We start from the raw sequence: 25,000 nt of genomic DNA, 5'->3' as shown, positions 1-25,000 counted from the left end.
TTTCTGTTTAAAATTATCTAAAAACCTAACATTTTTATCAGTTAGCTATATAAACAAAAATTTTCTGTGTAATCATGCTTTCAAAATCGTTGACTTATAGAGGAAAAGTTCTGGGAAAAGATTAAACAGTTGTTAAAAATTTCGCATTTAACCGCAAACCGCAGTAGAATTAAATTGTTTTTCTGTGTCTTAACAAAAACGATAGTTTGGATTTTAAGATTTTAAATAGCGACTGACTTTTTCATTTTTTATCATTTTACAATTATTAGTTGTTAAATTAGGTTTATGAAATTAATTTCCATTTACCCTTTAATCAAGATTGCGTCAGTCCGCCTTCCCTCTCGTTTATTAGGTATGGAACAAAACTCCAACCAACCCCTCCCTCTTTTTGCATTAAATACGCGGGACTACTTAAATCTGATTTAAGTATGAAAACTTTCATAATTTAATGTTAAATTTATATTTATTAAAACTAAAGGATTAGTACGTATCGTACGTACGTAAGCAAAAAAAGGCAAAAACACAACTAAGGAATTTTCTAAATATTACACAACGGTAAGTGTAGTTAAAAAACGAAAGTAAAAGATCTTAAGTTCTTTAACGCGATAATTTTTATTAAACCTTTGCGCACTTATATTTGTCACAGGTGCTGTCATCCATCGATTTCGATACCGTACCTCACAACAGATTATGTTTTAAGCTAACCAGTTATAAATTTAACAGTAAAGCACTTAGATAGTGCAATAATTTTGTATGTAATAGAGTGCAACATGTTATCTGCAACAGTGAATTTTCAAATTGGTTACCAGTTGCAGGTGGAGTGTCTTAAAGCTCTGTCTTTAGTCCATTTATGTTTACTGTTTATATAAACAACTTACCGAATGAGTTTCAACTAAGTGTAAAATGTATGCTAGTTATCTAAAACTAATTATAATAAATATATCGTTTTCGGATGTAAGTCTCAAAATAATTGGATATAGAAAAAACTCAAAACAAATTAATTACATAGTCAAAACTATAGCTAAAAAAATTTAACGTCAGCAAATGTAAACGCTCGCATATTGGTAGCAAAAGTAGTAGTTTACATATACACAATGTATGATTAGGTGTTGAACAGAATTTAAAAACCTGAAACAAAAATTGAAAAAGGTTTAAAAACTATGATTTCAAACAACTTAAAATGTTAGTTATATGTTCAGTAAAGCTTATAAATTGTTAATAATAATAAAACATTCATTTAAAAACGAAGATATAAACGCGTCTAAACTATTATACACTTCTCTTAAAAGAACGCATTTAAACAACACAACATCGGTGTGGTAAATTTACTTGGACAAGATAAAAAAAAAACGGAAACAATACAAATTAAAACATAACGAATATTTAGCAGGATAAGCTGCTTTTTTATTAGGATCGGCTTTCAATTTTTCTCGATATCTCTTAGATCTAACTCTGGACATTTCTTTCTTTTTATCCGAGAAACATAATTAGCTTGGTATTCTGCATGACGTTTTTTTTTACTTCTAATTTTGATTCCATTTCTTAAAAATTTACAACTTTATAAGAAAATGTTAACATAAATCCAAAAGTTTACTAATATTTACTAATAGGCCTTTACAATACTAAAATGCAAAGATTTATTCGAATTTGAAAAATTTGAAAACCCACAACGAAATCTGAACTTTTGAATGATATTTTAAATTCCTTACCGCGCTATTTTATAAAACGTTAATTATCCCTTCGATGGGTTCAGTGAGGCAACAGCTTTTAAATTATAACTATATGTTAATACAATGCTTTTTGACCAATTTTTTTTTAATAATGATTTAAAAGTTTACATTAAAATATATAATTTCTGAAAAAACCTCGCCATAAAGCATAATTTCATAGCGATAATTAAACTTTTTTAGCTTTTAGTTCAGTGACGCAACGTAATTTTTGCAGATGTGTATGTGTAAAGCATTATCCTTTACAAATTTGTCAAAACGCCTTAACGTAAATGTTATTGTTTATAAATCTGGCTGTACTTGATATCCCAAAATCACCGTTCGCTAAATTACAAGAAAACTTGCGAAGCGTACGTTACTGGTTTAATGTGTGTGTTATTTATGTCAGGTTGTAATATATTCATGTTTAAGCTATACGAGTTTTCAAATAAGGAAAGCTGATCATCTCCATCATGGCTATTAATGTTTTAATGAGCAACATATACGGTCTAAACGACCACGATAAAAGTCCAACTTTGATATAATTCTGCTTCAGGAAACAAAATCCGTACCTTCCTCAGTTAAACAGTGGAGTGACGACTGGATTGACAAGTCTATTTAAACTCTGGCCTGAGTTAAAACTGTTGTCGGGTGACGGTTCTCTCTAAATCCAATGTTTCCCTAAATGAACTGAAAGGGGACAATAACGGGAGAATATTAAACGTCATGATAAAAATTGATGAACAAGAAAGGCACCTGCCTAGATATTTACACCCCTAATGTGCCGAGAGAAAGGCGCCGTTTTTTCGGCGACCTTTCTCGCAGGACACAAGATTACCCGTCCAGTTGGCCGGAGACTTCAATATGATCGAAAACCTGCCTCTCGACACAGAAGGCACGAACAACCAGGATACTGGAATCTAAATTGTTCCCTATTGGAAATAGAGGTGTAAAGGAAAGAAATTGAACTCTTAATTCAATATTGGCAAACTAAAAAACGGTCCAATAAGTCAATTTTAAAATGTGAGACAACTGCAAACTTTTTGTTAGGGCTGAATTCAGCATACATTGTATAGAAAAGTACGAAAAACAAAAAACGCATTAAAAGGATTGAAAACGTAATCCAACGGGAGCAACAAAACGCTAACCCGAATTTAGATAGCATCAAAGAAATACACAATGCTCTTTTCTTACTCCAGTTTCCAGGAGCGTTTATTCGCACGAAACAAAACCTAATAAAAGAAGGAGAAAAACCTTCAAAATTTTAGTATAATTTAGAAAAAACTCAACAGCAGCTCAAGCCAATTACAGAAGTTCTCAAGAATGATGACACATTAACAAGTGAACCTGGTGAAACACTCAACTCCATGTTTTATATCATAAAAACATTTACACCAAAACTAATTTATGCATACTCAGCCAAAACTATGTCTTGTCACAAATGGCGCGGAACTAAAAAATGTCCTTTTGTAGTTTGAAAATAGAAAGTCTCCGGGCAATGACCGACTTCCAGCTGAATTTTACAAAACATTTTGGCTTGCTTTTAAAATAAATTTTGCAGAGAAAAAGCAAGCCACACTATGAAAAAATCAGTAATTTCTAGAATTCTAAACCAAGGAGACCTTACTTAATACAAAAATTGGAGGCTCATATCTTTAATCGGCGCTGAGTACAAAATAATTTCAAAAGCGCTGGCCCTAAGACAATCAAAAGTAATGGGGAAAATTATAGAACTAAATCAAAATTGCGGAATTCCAGGTAGAACAATATTAGCAAATTTACATTTAGTCCATGATCTTTTAGATTACAAAGAATTTAAAAATCAACCTTGTTTTATTTTATCTATAGATCAAGAAAAGGCGTTTGGCAAAGTTGATCGTGCGTTTCTACTGCAAATTATCCAAAAACTTATTCTCGGAGAAAATTTTGTATTTTTTACTAACACTATATGAAGTTTCAACATCTGATCTGAATTGCGGTTTTTTGTTGGTTTGTCCAAAGATCATGATGTCAAGAGGGGTGATTCTTGAATAAAACGACAAATTTTTATTAGTTAGACCTTTTAACACAAAAATACATTGTCAAAAGTTAATTCTTTTGGGCAAGATAACAATATACTATAAACTATAAACTAAACAAAAAATTCCGATTAGGTAGATTTCTTAACCCAAATTCATAGTACTTAAAGTAAAAAGAATAACTTTTAGGCAAGGTTACCAGGGAGAAATCTTAATTAAAGCGACAAATTCCAGTTGGCTAGATTCCTTATCCCAAGATCATGATGTCAAGAGGGGCGATTCTTGAACAAAACGACAAATTCTTACTGGTTAGAATTTTCAACGCAAAGTCACAATGTCAAAGGTTAAATCTTTCGGGCTAGGTCGCAAAAAAATAACTATAAACAAAACGACAAATTCCAAATGAGTAATTTTTTAATCAGAATTATGGTGATAAAAGTAAAATTCCAGTAGTTTAGATTCCTTAACCCAAGATTAGATTTTTTACGCAAAATTACATTGTCAGAAGTTAAATCTCTCAGATGAGATTGTTATAAAATAATTTTGAACAAAATATTAATATCCATTTGGCTGGATTTCTTAACCCAAGATAATGATGTCAAGAGGGGTGATTTTTGAATAAAACAACAGTTTCCAACTTAGACTAGACTTAGGTTAGACTTTTTTATGCAAAATCACGATGTTAAAAGTGAAATCTTTTAGGCTAGATTGCAACAGAATAACTATAAACAAAACGACAAATTCCAATTGGGTAGATTTCTTAACCCAGAATCATAGTGCTAAAAAAAATAATAATTTTAAGGCAAGGTCACGAAGGAAAACTTTTAAATAAAACAACAAATTCTAGTTGGCTAGATTGTTTAACCCAAGATCATGATGTAAAGAGGGGTGATTCTTGAATAGAACGAAAAATTTCTACTGGTTAGGCTTTTTAACACAAAATCACAATGTTGAAAATGAAATCTTTTGGGCTAGATCACAATAGAATAACTATAAACAAAACGCCAAGTTCCAATTTGGTAGATTTCTTAACCCAGAATCATGGCACTACAAGTAAAAATGATAATTTTGAGGCAAGGTTACCAAGAAGAGGTCTTAAATAAAAACGACAATTTCCGGTGGGCTACCCAGTGGGCACAGGACGTTAAAAAGACGTCTTTTAAACGTCTTTTAAACGTTTTTTGAACGTTTTGGACGTCTTTTGAACGTTCAAAAGACGTCTTATTTAGGTCCTGTGTCCACTGGGTAGATTCCTTAACCCAAGATTAGACTTTTTAATGCAAAATCACAATATCAGCGGTTAATTTTCTCAGGCCAGATTGCTATAGAATAATTATAAACAAAACGACAAGTTCTCGTTGGCTAAATTCTTTAAGCCAAGATCATGACGTCAAGAGGGGCGATTCTTGAATAAAACGACAAATTTCTATTAGTTAGACTTTTTAACTCAAAATTACATTGTCAAAAGTTAATTCTTTCGTGCAAGATCACAATATATTATAGACTATAAACAAAACGAAAAATTCCAATAAGGTAGATTTATTAACCAAAAATCATAGTACTAAAAGTAAAAAAGATAACTTTTAAGCAAGGTTACTAGGGAGAAGTCTTAATTAAAACGACAAGTTCCAGTTGGCTAGATTCCTTAACCCAAGGTCATGATGTAAAGAGGAGCGATTCTTGAACAAAACGACAAATTCTTACTGGTTAGAATTTTCAACGCAAAGTCACAATGTCAAAGGTTAAATCTTTCGGGCTAGGTCGCAAAAACGTAACTATAAACAAAACGACAAATTCCAAATGAGTAGATTTTTTAAACCAGAATTATGTTGATAAAAGTAAAAATGATAATTTTGAGGCAGGGTTACTGAGGAGAAGTCTTAAATAAAAACGACAAATTCCGGTGGACTAGATTCGTTAACCAAAGATCACGTTGTCAAAAGGGTCCTGGAATAGAATGGCAAATTCCTATTGGTTAGACGTTTTAACGCAAAATCACAATGTTGAAAACTAAGTCTCTCAGACTAGATTGCAATAAAATAATGGTGAACAAAACGACAGTTCCTATTGGCCAGATTTCTTAACCCATTCATCATTATATAAAGTGAAATCTCACAGGAGATATTTCTTCGGAGAAGTCTAAAATAAAGCAATAAATTCCAATTGGATAGATTTCACAACATATAATCGTGATATTAAGAGTGAAACCTGTTAGGTGAGATGACTATGAAGAAGTCGTAAATAAAACGGCAAATTCTTATGGGCTAGATACCTTCTCCCAGCATCATAATATCAGAAGTGACACATTGGTTTTCAATATTTCCACTTATATTAATTTGTTATACACATACCTAAACACTTTTTCAATGACTACATTTCTTTAGGAATCGAACAACAGTATCAACAACAGCATCGACAACAATAGAATGTATTACGCCAACGAGAAGAGGAGGTCAATTATGCCATTTTCCATTAAAAGCCTATTTATGCCAAATTGGCATGCTGCATTGAACAACAGATACAAACATTTACTGAGCAAAGAGAAACTCAGGTTAAGACAACAACTTAGGGATAGAGCAATAATCAACTTTTCTCAACAAACACTGTCCAATACAGAAATCGACACCATCTACATGGGATTACATTTCATTATCCCGCCGCAATCTACTCCTCAGCAAGAGTATATCATCCAAACAAAGATATTCAAGAGGAGGATCAACTGTAAACTTTTCTTCGAAAAAATTAGGGGGGGAGGGGGAGGAATGACAAAATGGATGTTGATTTGAGAGAGCAGAACCCTTTTTCCCTTACCCCTTCCCTCCCACAATCCGAAAATCGGAAGATCAAAGGTTATTTCAAGATCCCTAAGACAAAGGTGACACAAATCTTTAATGACAGGACAGAGAAAGATTGACCAAACCTGGGCCAAGGTGGATTAAGGGTTGGAGAAAAATCGGAATATCGTTATAAAGAAAACTGACAAGGGAGAGGGGATATGCATTATGGATAGAGGAAGGTTATGAAAAGAAAATATGGGACTTACTGGAGGACCATGTAACATATAAACTGCTGGAGCACAACCCTTTGGCATGTGTCATCAATAAAATACATAATTTAGTTGACCTCTTGAAGACACGACGCATAATCAAGGAGTCATTGACCGATGATCTGAAAACTTATGACAACTGTCGAACTCCCATATTTTATGGCCTTCCAAAGATACACAAGGCTGACATACCAATAAGACCCATTGTCTCTGGGTGTGGTGGCCAACTGATAAACTCTCAAAATATACACCTAAATACTTACAGAGTTTAGCTACAACACTACCAGTTTATCTTAGGCACAGCACTAACCTAAAACAACTGCTCAAACAACAAAATATGTCTACGGAGGATTATCTAATGGTTACAGCGGATTTCACCTCACTGTACACCAATATTCCGCATGAAGATGGTATTGATGCAGTGAGATACTATATCCAACAAAATCCCAATCATGAGTTCCCAACCAATCTAACACCCATCCCACCAACAGCCTACTTCACCCTCATGATCCGCACCATCCTGGAAAATAGCACCTTCCAGTTTGGCGAACAGTACTTCCACCAAAGATATGGTACAGCTATTGGTTCGAGGATAGCCCCACCATATGCCAACCTTTTCATGGAAATTTTAGATTCACTGATGATATCTTTTTCATTTTTAATGGCACGGCAGAAGAATTGGAAAATGTTCAGGTTCTAACAGCAAAAAATTCATTTGTAAACATTCACCTTGCACAATCGACTTCCTGAATCTGATCGTCTAAAAGGGGCCGAGGGGAAAATTACATACTAAACTATACAGGAAGCCAACGGACACCTTGAACTTTCTACATTTTATATCAAACCATCCGAGACAACAGAAACTTGGCCTCATCTATGGACTGACACTGAGATTTAATAGGCTCATTTCACTCAATGATGACTTAAGAAGGGAACTGGAAGTTCAAGCAAGAACACTTATCATAAAAGGTTACCCATTACCAGTAATCAATTTCCAAATACAAAAAGCCCTGGGTCATAGCGAAGAAGATCTTATTAGTAAGTCGTTAAAGTCAATTGAGATAATTGAGGGAACTGAGAAGGGGGTGTGAGACAGAATTCCGATTGTCTTACCCAATGACCCCACAGATAGGAAACTACATAGTGTGGTAGCAAAAAACTGGAACATTATAGAACATGATCTATTCCTTTGTAGGATACTTTCACAGAAGCCACTCAATGCCAGAACTAACAACAAGTCTCTAAAAGATCGCCTTATCAACACAAGGTTTATACCTATGGTTCATAATTTATGATATCACAACTGTTTCATTGTAATATATAATGAATAGTTACATTGTATATATCTTTTATCGAAAACACGATATGCATGTAAACATGTATTTGATTGTCTTTTACTCTTGAAATTCTCGCGGGCATATACTTTACTTAAACTATACTTAGACAGTTGTAGGTGGGTAGACCCTGAGATATATTTGTATTCCCCTCTTCTTCTTCCTCCTCTATTATAATCTTGAACTTTCTATATGAACATTTAACCTATTCTATTTTTCTGATACTCACACGTAATCTTAGTAGGAGCCACACATAATGACACCATATCTTAATCAAGCCACAGAGGAAGGAATGGCGACGCCGTATGGGAATATCATGGTAGAAAGACAACGTATCTTCGAGAAAATAAATGGGATATGCTTCTATCCAATGCATGCATGACCTTTATCTATCCAGCTGATATTCTGGAATAACATTTCAACGCATGTAGATACGTTCAAACTGGTTCTCTTCTTTGCGGGAAACGGCTGTGCTCCGTTCTTCATCTTTAAATTCCTAATATTGGGGTTCAGAAGGGATCGTGACAAATTCAATAAGAGAACTTAATAATTGAAATGACTAGCCAATAATTTGGAAAGAAACGCACACGAAATGTACTACTTTGATTTACTTTTTAACTCCAATAGGTATCTCAACTTACAACTCTACATACGGAATGATTATAACGACGACAACAGCAATGATATACTTTTCTAAACTTTATAGTCAACACTAGTTCTTGCATACAATAAAATATATACTATACTTACTCGTGGTATTTTACTCAAGAAAGACTATACTTAGACAATTGTAGACAGATGTACAATATAAAGTAATTTGTGTACCTAATTCTTCTATGTAAGCATTAGTTTTTTACTGGACATCTGTCTAAATTTTAGTAATCTGATACTAACACTTAAACTTACTAGTTTATTCTTCCTTACTTCTCTCAGGCTATTACGGCTCAAAGTTTTCCAACTAGTACACGAACCCTGTTCGTGTACGAAGTTATACAAAAAAATAATAGTATCAAAATGTTTAGACATAATTGATTTAAGGAGTTGGTTTATATACATAAAAAACGTTACGCGGTTGAAGTAGAATAAATGTTTTTTTTTGAGTATTAAATAAAAATAGTAAATGGCTTTATTATTTTAATAAAAGAAGTTTGGTGTTCAGTTTTTATTGAAAGGGCGCTTTATAAGTAATTAAAAATATATTTGGCAATAGAAAAAACGCCACCAATATTAACAACAAATAATAATAATAAAAAATATACAATAAATATAAATACAAATTTTTAAAGATAAGGTTTATATGTGATTTTAAAAGGAAAATAAATTTGATATTTATTAAGTTTTTACGATTCTCAAATATTTTGTTTCAGAAAACCCAAAATGACATAATATATGTTATTAGTAATAAAACTTCAAGAATATGATGGTAATTAGGGATGGTAATCGTAGAATAGAATAGGGCCTTCCCAAAGAGTTCTTGGGAAGGAATAAGGGTTTGGGGAGGGTTTGGTGTGTCTGTTTTTTGCCATTTGCCAGGTTTAAAAAAAAAGATCCTTGTTGTCTATTATTTGCCAACTGCAATGTCCAAATTTTCCTACTAATTTTTAAATAAAATTTTCGTTGGGAAAGGGGATTTAGACACCACCGACGCGTCTCTTTGGACAGCCCTTATGATAATGATGACGATGATGATTTTAATAATGATGATAATGTTTATTAATGAATGTGATTAAAGAAATGTCAAGTTTAATAAAGTTAAAGTAAAAATTAAATTTTCTCGTAAATTTACATTTAGAATCATGAAGAAAATTGCAAATGTTTACCTCTTTGTTGTGTAAATCAATGTGGCATGAACATTATGCGTAAAGAGGTTTGATTCAAAATTGAAATAGTTGTTTTATATTAAAATTGTCTTTTTGTTTACCGAAGTGAACACTTGACTCGTTAAAAACGTCTAAACAACGTCTATTTATTTGTCTAGTCATCTTTAACACGTCTTTAATACGTCTTTTAAAGGTCGTGTGTTTTCTGAACATTTAATTTACTTAGGTAAAAACTTTATCTTTGAAACTTTTCATAGATGTCTTCCCATATTACTGATAGTTGCGCTAATACAATTATTCCATGTCAGTATTTAAATATTGGATGCAAGTTTGAGGTAAGAAAATATGTATTAAAAAATTTTAAGTTTTTGTTATTTGAAAATTTAAATTATATAAAATTCTTAAATAATAAGAAGCGAGAAATCACGTATATATCATCATATATCATCAGTATATCAATCAGTTATATATCATCTATATATATTGATCCCTAACAACAACATTTCTTAAAAAAAATCAAAGTTATCAATAAGTTAAGTTTTTCATTAAAATTCGTTGTTCAAAAACCTTTAAATTTCCAGTGATTAAGTTTTTAGAATGTATGTACAGTCAACTAACTTTTATACATACCTTGATAAAAGGTTTTAGTTATACATTGATAAAATTACTGGAAAAGCAGTATTTTATTTAAAAGATTTTTTATTTAATGCAAGTTTCGAAAATTTGACACCTCCTTTACTAGTACACAAATTGTTTTTACTCATTATTTTAACTTTAAATTAAAGCATAAAAAGTTAAAACTTAACTATAAAAAAAGATTGCTTGTCAAAGCAAAAATATTTGAATATTTTATACATGGACGTGGTCTATCACTATAAAGATATAAAACTTCACTTAAAACTTTCAATTTGATTTAGTAAGTTTTAATACGATTCGATAACTAGAGACATTAAAATAAGTAGAAATCGTCTATAAATATTATATTATTATGTTAAGCTTATTATTTAAAAAATACACATATGAAAACACACATTTAGAAAATACACAGTACACAGTTTTCTTTAATACCATTTTATTTTTTATACAACAAAACATCTTGAAAAATTTTAGAATTTTTTTTAGCTTGATGTCTTTTTTGGCATTAATGGATTTTGCAGTTCAGGACTGAAAAATTTCTTTTAGGACATTTGTTGGTTATTTTTTATTGGTTAGTTTTAATTCAACAACAAAAAAAGTCTCAGTAGCGAGACGTATTTTTTTACTGTTGGCATATACAACATTTTATTGGCAATTATTTATACAGATCACTACCATTTATAACTGTTTGGTCTCTGTATACTAGCAGCTATACTTTGTCTCAAAATATTTGTTTTGTGATAAGAAACATCAGTTTGTTAAATATCATCATTATGTGCGGCCTTGGCGCCACATCATTATGTGCGGCCTTGGCGCCACATCATTATGTGCGGTCTTGGCGCCACATCATTATGTGCGGCCTTGGCGCCACATCATTATGTGCGGCCTTGGCGCAGTGGTTTGATTTCAGGCTGAGAACCAGTGTAAAAAGTGCGTCATGAAGTGGATCCATTAAAGGTTCCACTTCATGACATACTTTTTTGAATAGATAGTGGAGAAAAAAATCGTTTAAATGTAGTTGACATACTGCCCATTGTACTGCTTTTTGCTAATCCTCGGTTCGAGATAATTGTGAACTGAACTATTTACAACAGTTTTATCACACCAAAAAACAAGAACGTGGTTTTAACCTACGGGCAAAGGTTTCAGAAAAGGCTAGACGTTTTTTCAAAAACTGGTGTATCATAACTCCTCTACAAATGCTCTTTGAAAGTATTTATCAACCTTCTTTCCTGTTGAAAACATTTTGTCACGTTGGCCATTACAGGAAAGACCTCGTATATAATTATTATCAATTTTTGAACTATATTCAACTATAATTATTATCAATTTTCGAAATTTAAGTTCTTTTATGGTTACCTCTCCCGATACCTCTCCCTAGCAAATTTGTTATTAACAATCTCTAAAGATGTATTCAATTCAGTGAATTAGCTTTCGTTAAGCATAACAGTGGCTTGAAGCTAAACTCAAAATCTTTTGGTTATTGATGTCTTTGTAAGTTTTTTTCGCATTTGCAAAAGAATGTAGTCGACTTTCAGTGTTTATGCTTTTAGTCACTAGGTTTAATTTTCTTATCCTCCATAATTGCCTCACAATATTTTAAAAACGCTGCTGTTGATAAAGATACTATCAGCGTGCAATGAGCTAAACGCAGTAGATTTAGAACTAATAAAGGAATTATTTTCTATTTTTTCAGCACGTACTAAGAGATTTGTGGTTTTTTTCAAATTGAGAGATCCAATGCACGTAAAACGATTGTTTTCAAATCAAAGAAACAATTGTTCTTAATAAGAACCGTTGTTTTCTTTGGACATTGTAAACAGGGCATTTTGGGCATTGTAAACTTTTTTTTTTTTTTTACCTATATTGTAGCTTTCAACATTATCTAACATACTATTTATGCATATATAAATTAGGCAACAATAGTTTTTCCAAGCAAATGAGTCATCATTGTGTAGCGACAAAAGTCAATTATCTCAAAAATAGGTATACCGCATTTGAAAATACATTCTTCATGTTATGTCTCGAAATAATATATTCTTTTATTTTCAGACTTGATATCCTTAAAGTTCTTTTGATATAAATGAGTTTTGAAAAAATATTAATCAAGACCATAAGAAGTTGAAATAAAAGCATCTAAATATATCACGTGCTGCTTTATATAAATAAATGGTGATGATAACACAAATAAAATGTGAAAAAAAGTCCTTTCTACTTACAGCGTTTAATATTATTTATTTCGTTAGAAGCATTCTAGCCAAATGTATTGGTGATTCAAATATTTGACAGTCTAATGTAGTAATAATAAAGCAATCAAAAGTTATACATTTCCTTGGTGTTTTCATTGGTGAAAATTTTAAATGTAAAAGTCATATCGATACATTATACGACAAAGTCTTAAAAAATATTGAAGTATTGTAATAAGTAAGAAATTTTCTTAATAGACATGCATTTATTCAACTTTTTTTACTCGCCTATTCAATGCATTGTAAATTATATAAATATTGCATGAGGTAGTACTAAAAAAAAAAAATTAGATTAACTGAAGCATCTAGCACGATTAATAAACTTTAAAGACCGTTAAACTCATCCCAGACCTCTTTTATCGGAAATGGATGTTCTTAATATATATCAACTAATTATTTTTAATATCTTTTGCTTTATGTACAATGTAAAATAAATTTTATGCCTATACCCTTTCCAAATTTATATGCAATCAAATCAAAAAAAATTTGATTTATGAAAATACAATCTTGTTCATAAACATAATTTGCATATAAATTTTGGAAGATCTCTTAAATCATATCATGGAGCTTTTCTTTGGAACCTCATAGTTTAAATAAAATTTGATTTTTTATTTATTTAAAAATCAATTTAAAAAAGTTATTTTCTTACTTGATAAAATTTTCGAGTTCTTTTGAGCTTGATCCTTATTTTGATCCATATTGTGTGACTCCTTAATGTAATATTAGAATTATTGCGTTGTTTATATTATATTCAGGGGTGTCCCGGATAAACTTTATACGGTATCCTTTATATATACGGTATACGGTAAACTTTATACTTTATACGGTATATACGGTAAACTTTATACTTTATACGGCCGCATAATAACTTTATCGGGTTTTTTATATACCGAATATTTCATGTTAATATTATTTGAAAATTGAAAGAAACCAAGAAAAGTTATATTATTATATTATCTAATGTTTATAATTTCTTTATAATATTGTTATTATTAAGGAAAAGTGGTCCACAACGGGCCCCAAAGGTGAGATTGGCCCCTATCAAACCTCTGGCTTGGACATTGATTTTTAAAAATTTGACTCAAGAAAATTGATCAACTGGCCATAAACATTTAAGTAAACCATTCGAAAAATAGTTTTTTTATTGTTATTTTTTTGCAAAATAGATATTTAAAAGTACAACTTTTAAATTTTTATTGAGCTAAGTTTTTTTAAGTTTGACTATAGTTAAAATTATTGTCAATTTTTCTCTATTCAGAGTGTCAATTTTTAATGTAAATAATAAACAGAAGATTATGTATCATCAACAAATTAGCTATAGTCAATTTTTGGTTAATAGTAAGGTTTTAGTCAGAAATTAAATTAAGGGGCCAATTATAGGCTACTTCAACAGAAAATGGGTTCCTAGCATTTCCTTATTCAACGGTTGTTACTTAACATAAGGCAAGGTTACACCTTTAACTTTCTAATGTTAAGTTGTAGATAGATTAAATTTCTGAAAATTTTTTTGTGACTTTTGGTTGGTTACAGCTTTTTTAAAAAAGATTTTACCTTTTTTTAAAAAGGAACTTGTTAAAGGTCACTACCCTATTATTATTAAAATACTACTAAAATTATATATGCACAATAAATACATCGGTTTATCACTCATTTATATTTCTTTTACCTCAATGTAGAGAAACTAACATATTTAACCTTGATTGCTTTTTCTCATAAAGAATAAAAACAATTTTCCGAAAATACAGAGGATGGAGGTGGTGCTAGTAAATTAAGTGCTAACTCTTTTAGCAGTGGAAACTTCTTTATAGATTTCCAATAATTTAAAACTTTATTCATTATTTTTTTCTATATTCGAGTGAATTAAGAAAACATCATCTCCATGATTAGCTTTTAAAAAAGAGACTTGATCAGATTTTAATACGTTTTAAACTTCTTTGTGCAACTGAAGAAGATTGAGTATTAATTTTTTTTCCTCTTCATACAAATTATGATGAAATTTTTTTTACGTGAATATGCAGCGGAGTTGTGCAAAATGACTTCTGACCAGATTTATTACACCCTATTTTATCTGATTTCCACATGCAATGTATCTTGCTCTGAAATCACAGCTATCATTAATTTTGAAAAGTGTTCAAACAAAGTTCGCCATTTTGAAGATTTATCACGATAATATTTTGTCATTATAAAATATATATTTTAGAATTTGAATTACGTTATCCGGATTTCCGCTCAGATAATTTTACATATCCGGGTATTCGATATTTAGTCGGATAATGAAAAAGTGTTATCCAGGACACCCCTAATAACATTTACACAAAAAGTGTTTTATATTTGAAGTTTGAGTTTTTAAATATTGCCTTTTAACGGTATTTTTTTGTTAACGGTATTTTTGTTAACAGTACGCTATTCTATTCTTTAAATACATGGAAAATGTTTTGAAATACGTATATTATAAAACATTTTTAAACGTAAGTTTAGCGCAAGTTTGGCGTAAGTTCAAAATTTACTAATTTTTGCATTCACAAAACTTGCTTAGCAGCCTAATAAAATATTTAGGATTTATTTTTTGTAAGTTCAACTCTCAAATTATTGTATTTATAAAACATCTTCAGAAAATGCTTAGCCTGATTTAAGCAAGAAAAGTTACGTAGAAGCTAATTTAACCTTGGCGTAACTTTAAAAAATTTGCGCTGGTCATGCATACTGACGATATTAGTTTAGATTTGTAATAAGATTCTATATAATTTGAGATAACCATAGTCTAAATATTTTTATAATTTATTGTTTAGTTAATGGACTATAGGGGAGATGGGGGCACCTTTATGTTTTTTATGGTTTATGCTTGATTACTTAAAAACCCTTGCAGACAACGATACTATTTTCAATATTTTTAAAAGAATATTTATTTCTTTATTTAAATCAACAAGCTATCTTTGGTCCAAATAATATTTAGTAAGCTTGAACTCAACGTTACAACATTACCTACAGAGGATCACGGAACCCCATGTATGGGGCACCATGATCTGCACTATGTGGCACTTTGATCTAATATACAGTTTTTTTACAAAATCAATAAAAAGTTGGCAATAAAGCATAATTTAAAACACAGTTCTTCAAACTTCTGCCAGGAGATTCAAAGTTTAGTAAACAAGTTATTTCATCAGAAATTTAAAGAATTGTTTGCAAAAACTAAAAAATCAAAATTTAAAATCAAATGTTGACTGAAAAGAATTGTGTCACCATGCTGCATTGGATCTGGAAGCTTGCAGGCAATATCATCTCATAAACTATTACAATTGCTCACTGACAGAGATAAATTTATAAAATTTTAAATTTTCTCTTTTCAAATATTTTAGCATTTGCACATTTTCTTATTCACAGATTTGTCCAAAATAATGAATAGGTTTCTTTTTTTTACCAAACCTAACAAGAACAAAATCCTTCACATTCAATGCATCAAAGCCAAAGTTCAGGTCTGATAGTTCAACTATTTATTGAGAAGATATTATTTCAAGAGCATTTTCACTGACAACACTTTCAAGCGGTGGTAGGCGATAAATATTATCAGAATCACTGGAAAGTTCCATTGGTTCATCGTCTTCAACTGCTGCACTTGTAGCATTTTTTTTCTTATTTCTTTTTATCTTTCGAAGTCTTAATTCTTCCTCAAACTCATCATCGGATTCTTAAAACGGAAGTCTTGTAGCAGCATGTTTTGTTTTAGGTTTTCTTGTGGTCTTTTTTGGATCATTCTGAACCATGGAAACTTTTTTTGTTTGTTTGTTTTGTTTTGTTTTTTTCTTTTGCCAAACAAATCTCATTTCAAACAAGAGTGTCTGTCAAAATTCTTGTTTTTACTGCCTACTTTTAAATTGTTTTTTTCTGGCTGGAGCCTTTGGAAAGGCTCTCAAAAATTCCGGTGTTACGATATTCGGAGTTGCTGTTTTGGATGAACAGCAGATGGTTCTGGTACAGCAACAGAGGGTCTTCCTATTTGAGAAGAGTCTTACTTATCCAAGCTAACCATTTTCTGCAGATTTTCATCGGGTTTAGATATAATACTTTTTGCGATATCTGCAATGGTTTCTTGATGTTCAACAGTTGGAGTGGGTGCTGGACAGTCGGTCACTGATGCTGGCAGATATTCGTAATCTGTGAAAATGTTCGGATTGAATGGTTCGATTCCGGCAACTTTAAATCCAGATTTAATGTTTGATTTTGTAATGGCTTTACCGTATGCTTCACACAAAACCGGAACAATAACATTTATATTCATCGGTCTAGTCCTGCTGATTAGCCAGTTGCTGCAAGCCGCATTGTAACACCTCTTCAAAGGTCCATCCACAGATCTGTCCAACGGTTGTAGCTTGCGACTGCAGTGTGGTAAAAACTAAGTATAGTTGATTTGTTTTCTTTTTCTAAATCGAGTGCTGCCACAGATATAAGACTATTGTGGTTGTCTTGCACGAAAAAAACTTGAGAAACTTTTGAACTGTGCAAATGTTTGATAAAATGTTTCAACCACTCGACAAAAACATCTGATGTCATCCAACCAGATTGATTAGCAAATCCTAAGCATCCGGGTGGGCCATCTTTAATCATAAAATCTCGAAACTTCACTTTAGGAAAAGCGAACAGTGATGGTATCGAATTGCCGATTGCATGTACAGCACAGCAAGCTCTCACTAAAGTTCCTCCTTTTGCAGATGTTATGCTACCTACTTGTTTGACACCTTTACTAGCAAAAACTTTAAAAGGCCTTTGTACGGTTTTTAGTCCTGTTTTGTCCACATTGTAAATGCTTTTGGACCAAACTGATCATGTTCTCGCACTTTTTGGAGATATCGAAAAATTGACTAACGGTGAATCTGTTGAAAGCTGTTGCTCTTGCAAAGCTGGTGGCTTCTGAAGCTCGTAAAGATAATTCTTGTATTCTTTTCATACAGATCTGTAACCAATCGATGCCTGCCATTTTGTTCTTAATCAATGAACTTGGACAAATTTTATTATTAGCAACAGCCATTTATTATGCTTATTGGCAAATTGTTTTCGTTGAAAGTCCATAGTACATCTTCGAACCTTGAAGCAAATAATTCGATAAGCAGTCTTCTTCTTCTGTAAAGACCTGTTGTGTATTAAATCTCGGTTAAATGTAACACCCGGATTAAGTCTTTGCTTTTTAACATACCTTTTCAATGTCATACGATCGATACCAACTCTCGTGCAACTTCATTGTTAGGCCTGTTTTTCAATAAAACTTCATACACAGCTGCTCTCATTGTTTCGGGAGGTACCATTCCTCTATTTGTTTTCCGAATCTTTATTCGTCAGAAAAATGACAGTAACATAACAAAGGAATATAAATCGTAATACAAATTTAGTAAATCAATCAATGAAGCAGCATTAACTAAACATGAAGACAAAAACAACCTAAAACTAAATGAGCGAGAAACAATGACATAAATTTAGCAAGTATTTACAAATATAGACGCTCAGAGCAAATTGACAAAGCGCCTGCCACGCACGGGTATCGAACCACAACACCGATTGCGCACCACTGCTCAATAGCCCGATCTTTTTCTTCGATGAGAACAGCATGGAAAACCTGAGACAAAAAACGTTCTATTTTTCGCAATTATCTTATTTAAACGTTTAACCTTTCGTAATGACAGTTTTAAATCCAGCGGCAGCTGATACATACTTATGTCTATTAAAAATTCAACAAAATTAAATCAACTATTATTACTATATCTTGATAAAATCATTTACTTCTTAATTCTTTAGTTAGTTTTAATTATCTAGCAAATAGAAATATTTTTTTGTGTTCCGTGAATGCATTTTAATAGTTATTCTAATGTAATTAAATACAACAAATTATGCGTACTATAATTTTAGTATGGGGCACCTTGATTCTCTGATTAACAAGCCCCGAGTAAGAGAGATCAAGGAACTCCTATAGGTATACATCATGTAATAATAGCTGTATATTGCTGATAAATAATATTCAACGGCGAAATCATATTATAAAGTATACGTCGATAAAAACCTAGCGACTGCAGTTGATATTTTACAAATATTTAACATAGTAATAAAAATATATGAATAATTCTCCTGTTTATCAAAATTTCCTTTTATCGTCAAAATCAAACTTTTACTTCCTAAAATTCGTAAAATCGATTTTTTGACAAAACAACAACGAAAATAAATAGCCAGTAGTATATGCTGATAGTAACTTAAGACGTCACGTAGATATATATATATATATATATATATATATATATATATATATATATATATATATATATATATATATATATATATATATATAAATAAATGATATAGAGCTAAAAAGCAAGCTGCCCCACAGATCAAAGAGCCCCCAACTCCCCTAAAACTTTTTGTTAAAGTTCAACAAAAAGTAGTTTTTTTAATTTATAATTACTTCCGTAAAGGAAGTAGTTAAGATTTAAGTTGTTACAGCAAAAGAAATTCTTTTGCACATTTTTTTTTATTCATTTATTTACCCATAGAATTAAAAAACTTACAAACTTATTTATAATTTAACAAAACTAGGATCGGCGCCACTCGCACAGAAAGAATCTAGTCATTGGAGTGATACCTTAATAAAATAAACAAATAAAGCAAAATTTAGTAATACAGGTAGCAACCAAAAGAAATCAAACCAAAATTAAAAGAAGAACAATGATATTTAAAAAAGCAAGACAATTATAACAAAAAGGGAAAAAAGTGAATTAACTGACATGAAAAATAACGAATGAATGTGATAACACAACGTTAACGATAAAAATGATGATAGAAACTAAAAAAGAAAACGAAAGAATATTTTTAAATATCATAAGACAAACAATAATTATTACTTGAATATTAGCAACAAATATAAAAAGCAACAATAATAAAAATAACAAGCAGTAGACCACAAAAAAAATATTCGTCAACATAAATAATATACAAATGTTCACGTCAATATAAATTATGCACAAAATTACACAACAGTATAAACAAAACATTAAAATTCGCGACAATGTAAAAAGTACACATAATCAGACGGCATTGAAAACAATACACAAAAATAAATGCACGATAATATAAGCAATCCAAATAACATAAATGAATAAAAATTAAAAAATGTTATTTTTGCTTTCTTTTAATAAATTATTAAAGTTTATTATATTTAAGTTTATCGCGAACATTTTTTCTCTTTTAACTTTGCGTTCAGTTCTTCTGTTTATTTGATGTTTTTCTTAGATTTTTATTCTTTAATATTCATTGTTTTCACTTTATTTCACCGTTGAAAAAATGCTTCCTCCATTTGCGATGTCATTGCAAAGTGAATTAATATTGGGAAAAATATTGACAAACATTAGAATAATTTTGCTTGTATGTGCCTGCAAATAAATGACCTGTAAGGTGTTGCAACTAAAACTTCAAGTCTAAAGAAGGAAAAAAAAAATTCCTTATATTAAGTTCAACTGAATAGTTTTATGTTCAATAAAATATGTTTTAATGTATCTGAGAAACATATAAATATATAATCATACATTTATATATAAATATATACAAAAAACAACATTTTTAAAAAATATATGCAGAGACCACTTTAATGTGTTCTATCTAATACAAAAACACAAAATTTGAAATTTTTTTTAATAAAATATATTTTAAGGGCTCCCTCAAGACCCTTGAATATTTAATGAGTCCCTAATATTTTCAAAAAAAAACCTTTTTAAAAGTATCTCAATTAGATACTTTTAAAATCAATAGAATAACAATTCTATATTTGAAATCTATATTATTTTTAAAATTTTTATATAATTTCGCTTCATTTGAGTACCAGGTTGACATATTTTTTAAAACTTTTACTTTTTTATAATATTTTGATACTAGAGGAAATGAAGTTTTTTCTAGTATCTCTTCATAAGTGTACTGGTTGATTTCCTGCTTACTATTATGGATATAAAGAAAGCTTATTCCGCGGGGGCTGATGCAATAAGAAACTACGAGCTTGTCCTCTACTTTTTACGCAAATTGTTTCTTACTTGGTAAGAATATTGAGAAGGATCAGCGGCATAAAACCTATCATTACCACCTAATGTGCTATTGTTTAAGGTAAAATAGCTTTCATCATCCATAACCAAATCCAAGTTTTTATGATTTTCGCACAACTTACGACATTTAGGACGCATAGCTTTCTTTTGCTGATGGCAATGATCTGGATGATTTGTTTTTTTGAAAGTTCAAGTCATTGTTTTTAATATTTGGGAAACTCGAGTTTGACTACAGTTAAAAACTTTAGCTACTTTCTTTTGGGAGCACCCTGACTTATTTTCAAAAAATGCAGCAATCTTTGGAATATTTTTTTTAGTAGCTACCTTAACAATTCGACCACTTCCAACTTTTCTTTGTAGAATCCATTCTATAATTTTACAATTTTATTGTAAGCAGTTGATCTGGGTAAACCCCATTCCATAATTTGCTTAGCAACAAACGCTTTACCTTTTTCTCGATTTTTTTGGAAAAAAGGTGTCCATAGTTTTTTCGAGGTCCCTTACTTTGATCATTTTATTTTCAATATTTAAATAATATTTTTAACTTAACTAAATTTAAATAGATTATAAAATCCTCTTTCAAATAAGTATAAAGGTTTTTTTGCGTGCATAAAATAAATTACATAATAAATGCAATTAAAATTTGTCCGAAAATTTATTTATACGGTGTTAATTATATACATATATATAACTATACTTATTGTTTACTTTTTAAAGCAATAAAATAAATTTTCTATTATAATTAACTTTGAAAAACTTTAAACGTTTTGGTAGACGTTGAGCGAATCGCTATTTATCAACGAATTGGATATCAATACCAGTTTAAATAATATTTAGAATACCAGCTTCAAATGTGTTAATTACTACTGGTTTAAAAAGTTTCAAAAAACGTGGAGTAACGGACTTTACATGACCCGTATAATTACTTTTACTGAATATTATTATGTTACTGGTCATGGTAAGTCTATTCCACACCTACCATTTTGATAATTTCGCTTTGTTTCAATAATTTTTAAAAAAAGAGCAAAATTAAAAAATCTTTCTTTTGGGTTAACGATTAACTTACAATACAGCAATGATTTAATATCTTTATATATGTTATGCCCATAACATCTATAGACCTTTAAAAATGTTTTACTTTGTATTCTAGAAAATTGGAAAAGATTTTTAAAAAATATTAGGTGTGAAAACGAAAGGATTTAAACCCACGCTAAGCACCTTAGCATCTTTGGCATGTTATAATATTATCTTTTAACGCTGTTTAATAAACAAAAGACTTATCAACCTTTAAAAGCGGCATATAAATGTTTTATAAAAATGCATATAAATCACAATTTAATAAATATTGTCGCAATAAAATTTTCAAGTAAAAGTAAATCTGTAACATTTGATATAATTTTTATTAGTTTACATAATTTGAAGTTTATGTCAGATATAAGCATAGAATTTAGTTCACACAGATAAAATACGAATAATGAACGATGGTGGTTTCAAATGGCAAATAGCTTTATAAATTTAAAGATATTTATACATTTATTAACAAATTAACAAAACATAACAATTTTTATTAGTTTTCAATTGTATGTCTATATTGAACAAACACGCAATCTGATTAATCTAAAAAAATTAACCGAATTAAAAAAGGTAGAAATACACCACCGGAAATCAATTTATTTATACATAATAATAAAACAAAATATACAAAGAAAAGTAAATATTTACAAAAAAAATTTAACTAAACTTGCATTATCAATTATTACAAATATACTAACTATAGGTGCAGCGCATTTTTTTATTCAACCACACTCCTCATTCTTTACTTTTTAATGAATTAACATTCTATATTAAAAAAAGGGACGGAATAAAGGATGGGGGGGGGATTGTTGATGGGGAGCTTTTGTCCTAAATTTTAGCCAACACCTTAAGTGCTTTATGAGATATGGGCCCTCTGTTTAACATGCAATAAGCTAAAAAAGCATTGTTAGATGTCTAAATTCATCATGCCTTATTTTTTTCAACAAAAAAAGTATGGCATGATAAAAGAAGGAAAAATATTAAAGATTATTACTTCAAACTAATTTACCTGTTGTTAATGCTTTTTCTGGAGCATTGTTAAAAATAGTCAAAATCTGCAAGAAATGACATTTGTTGCAAAGAAAATTAGCTATTATTCAAAATAAAAAAACATAGCAGCTATAGGTGCAAACAAATTTGATCAGAAAATAAAATTATTCTTACCTTGATTGCGACAAAATAATTTCTTTTTAAGCTAATTTCTTTTTAAACTAATTTCTTAATTAAACTAATTCTTAATTAAACTAGATCTTAATTAAACTAATTCTTTTTTAATTAAACTAATTTTAATAAAATTAGTTTTAGTAAAACTAATTTTAACAAAACTAATTTTAATTTTTAAACTAATTTTAATTTTTAAACCAATTTTAATTTTTAAACTAATTTTAATTTTTAAACTAATTTTAATTTTCAATTAAACTAATTTAACTTAAACTAATTCTTAATTAAACTAATTCTTAATTAAACTAATTCTTAATTAAACTAATTCTTAATTAAACTAATTCTTAATTAAACTAATTCTTAATTAAACTAACTCTTAATTAAACTAATTTCTTAATTAAACTATTTTCTTACTTAGACTATTTTCTTAATTAAACTAATTTCCTAGTTAAACTAGTTCCAAATTAAACTAACTTTTAAATTTAATTTCCTATTAAACTAATTTCTTTTTAAGCTATAAGCTAATGATCAACATAGCAAACTTTAGACAATTAAAATTTACTAAGTTAAAACCATATTTTACCAGTAGACAAAGTGAAAACACGATAGTTGGTAGAGCGGCAAAGTATAACTAACGAATTAAAACAACAACTAAATTTGCAATGCGATGCGTATTATACCTAGTTTTCGCAGATCCTGATATCTTTCAATTTGATTACTATTTATTTCAGCAAGCATATGCTTATCTCTTTCATTTCGACGACAATTTATCTCAGCTATCCTAACCTGGTTTCTTTCATATTGAGAAAGCCTTCTAAATTCACTTCTTAAATTATTAGACATAATTAAGCATCAAAAAAGTGTATAAAAACAATACTTAAAATAATAAAAGTTGAACTTTTATTTTTAGATTAAACTTTGGGTTTTCTTACCTCAACTTATCGAAAATACAGTGAAAACAAATTAAACAGAGCATAATATAATAATCTAATTCTATTCAACCTCTACTATTAGCTTTATTTAAATTAAACGTGTTAAAATAATTTAGCAATGTAAAGATATTATATTTATATCATAAACTTATACTAAAATGGTGAAAAAAGTGATATAATCTTCTTAACTGAATAATGTTATTTTAAAGATGTTAATATTAATTATTGACAAAATATTACAAGCATTTAAATAAAAAAATAAAAAGTAATTGAAAATATTATAAATGTTTTACAGACAAAAACTCGTAAATAAAGCAAATTAAAAAAATTAAAAAGCCTCCCTGCTCAACAAGTACTGCCAGCATTGAACGGTTAAATGTAATCATTCCTCTTAAAATCCCTTTCATTACTTTCAAATGCATTTAGTGCAACAATTTCAATAAATAAATAAAATACAAAACTTATATTAGAAAACCTCTGTTAACAATTTTATATTTGCTTTAAGTAAAGAACTTTGAAATATTAAAACTTCTTGAACTATTTTTGTTTTTTTATATTAATTTAACATTCTAAAGAAAAAAGGTCAATAAACTATATATTTTTTTAAACACATTTTTTCAAGTAAATTTTCTCAACACGTTTTATGATTATACTAACTACAAACAAATTTAATTTATGCGTTTTATCATGCCAGTACACAACTTTTCTGGCATGAACATCATTCTTGCTCTCAAGGAAGCCATATCACATTATAGAAAAGTAAATTACTTGGCTTGCAAGGTCAACACTCTTGCTGTAAACTGAGTAAAATCACAACAAAATGAAACCTTGCAAACAACATAATAACCACATACAAACTATAAACACATAACATTATAACTCATCACAAACGTAGAAACACTTTATATATAATAAATACTTACACACTTACAAAATTTAAACCAATATAACCTTAACTCAC

The 25,000-nt window shown here is 29.8% G+C and overlaps 1 protein-coding gene across 2 annotated transcripts in view; it reads left to right on the top strand.

The window, feature by feature from the left end:
* The window catches only part of LOC136083999 (TNF receptor-associated factor 3-like), a 92,069-nt gene that overhangs the window by 33,813 nt on the left and 33,256 nt on the right, over positions 1 to 25,000 (top strand). For both annotated transcript variants that reach the window (XM_065803987.1, XM_065803988.1), the window contains 2 exons: positions 9,897 to 9,971; positions 10,182 to 10,259. In XM_065803987.1, the coding sequence (XP_065660059.1) occupies positions 9,897 to 9,971; positions 10,182 to 10,259 (153 nt within the window). The remainder of the gene's footprint in view (positions 1 to 9,896; positions 9,972 to 10,181; positions 10,260 to 25,000) is intronic.

Source organism: Hydra vulgaris, chromosome 08, assembly GCF_038396675.1.
Source record: "Hydra vulgaris chromosome 08, alternate assembly HydraT2T_AEP".
NCBI lineage: Eukaryota > Metazoa > Cnidaria > Hydrozoa > Anthoathecata > Hydridae > Hydra > Hydra vulgaris.
Note: the sequence above shows the minus strand (reverse complement) of the source record. Positions and strands in the feature narration are given on the sequence as shown.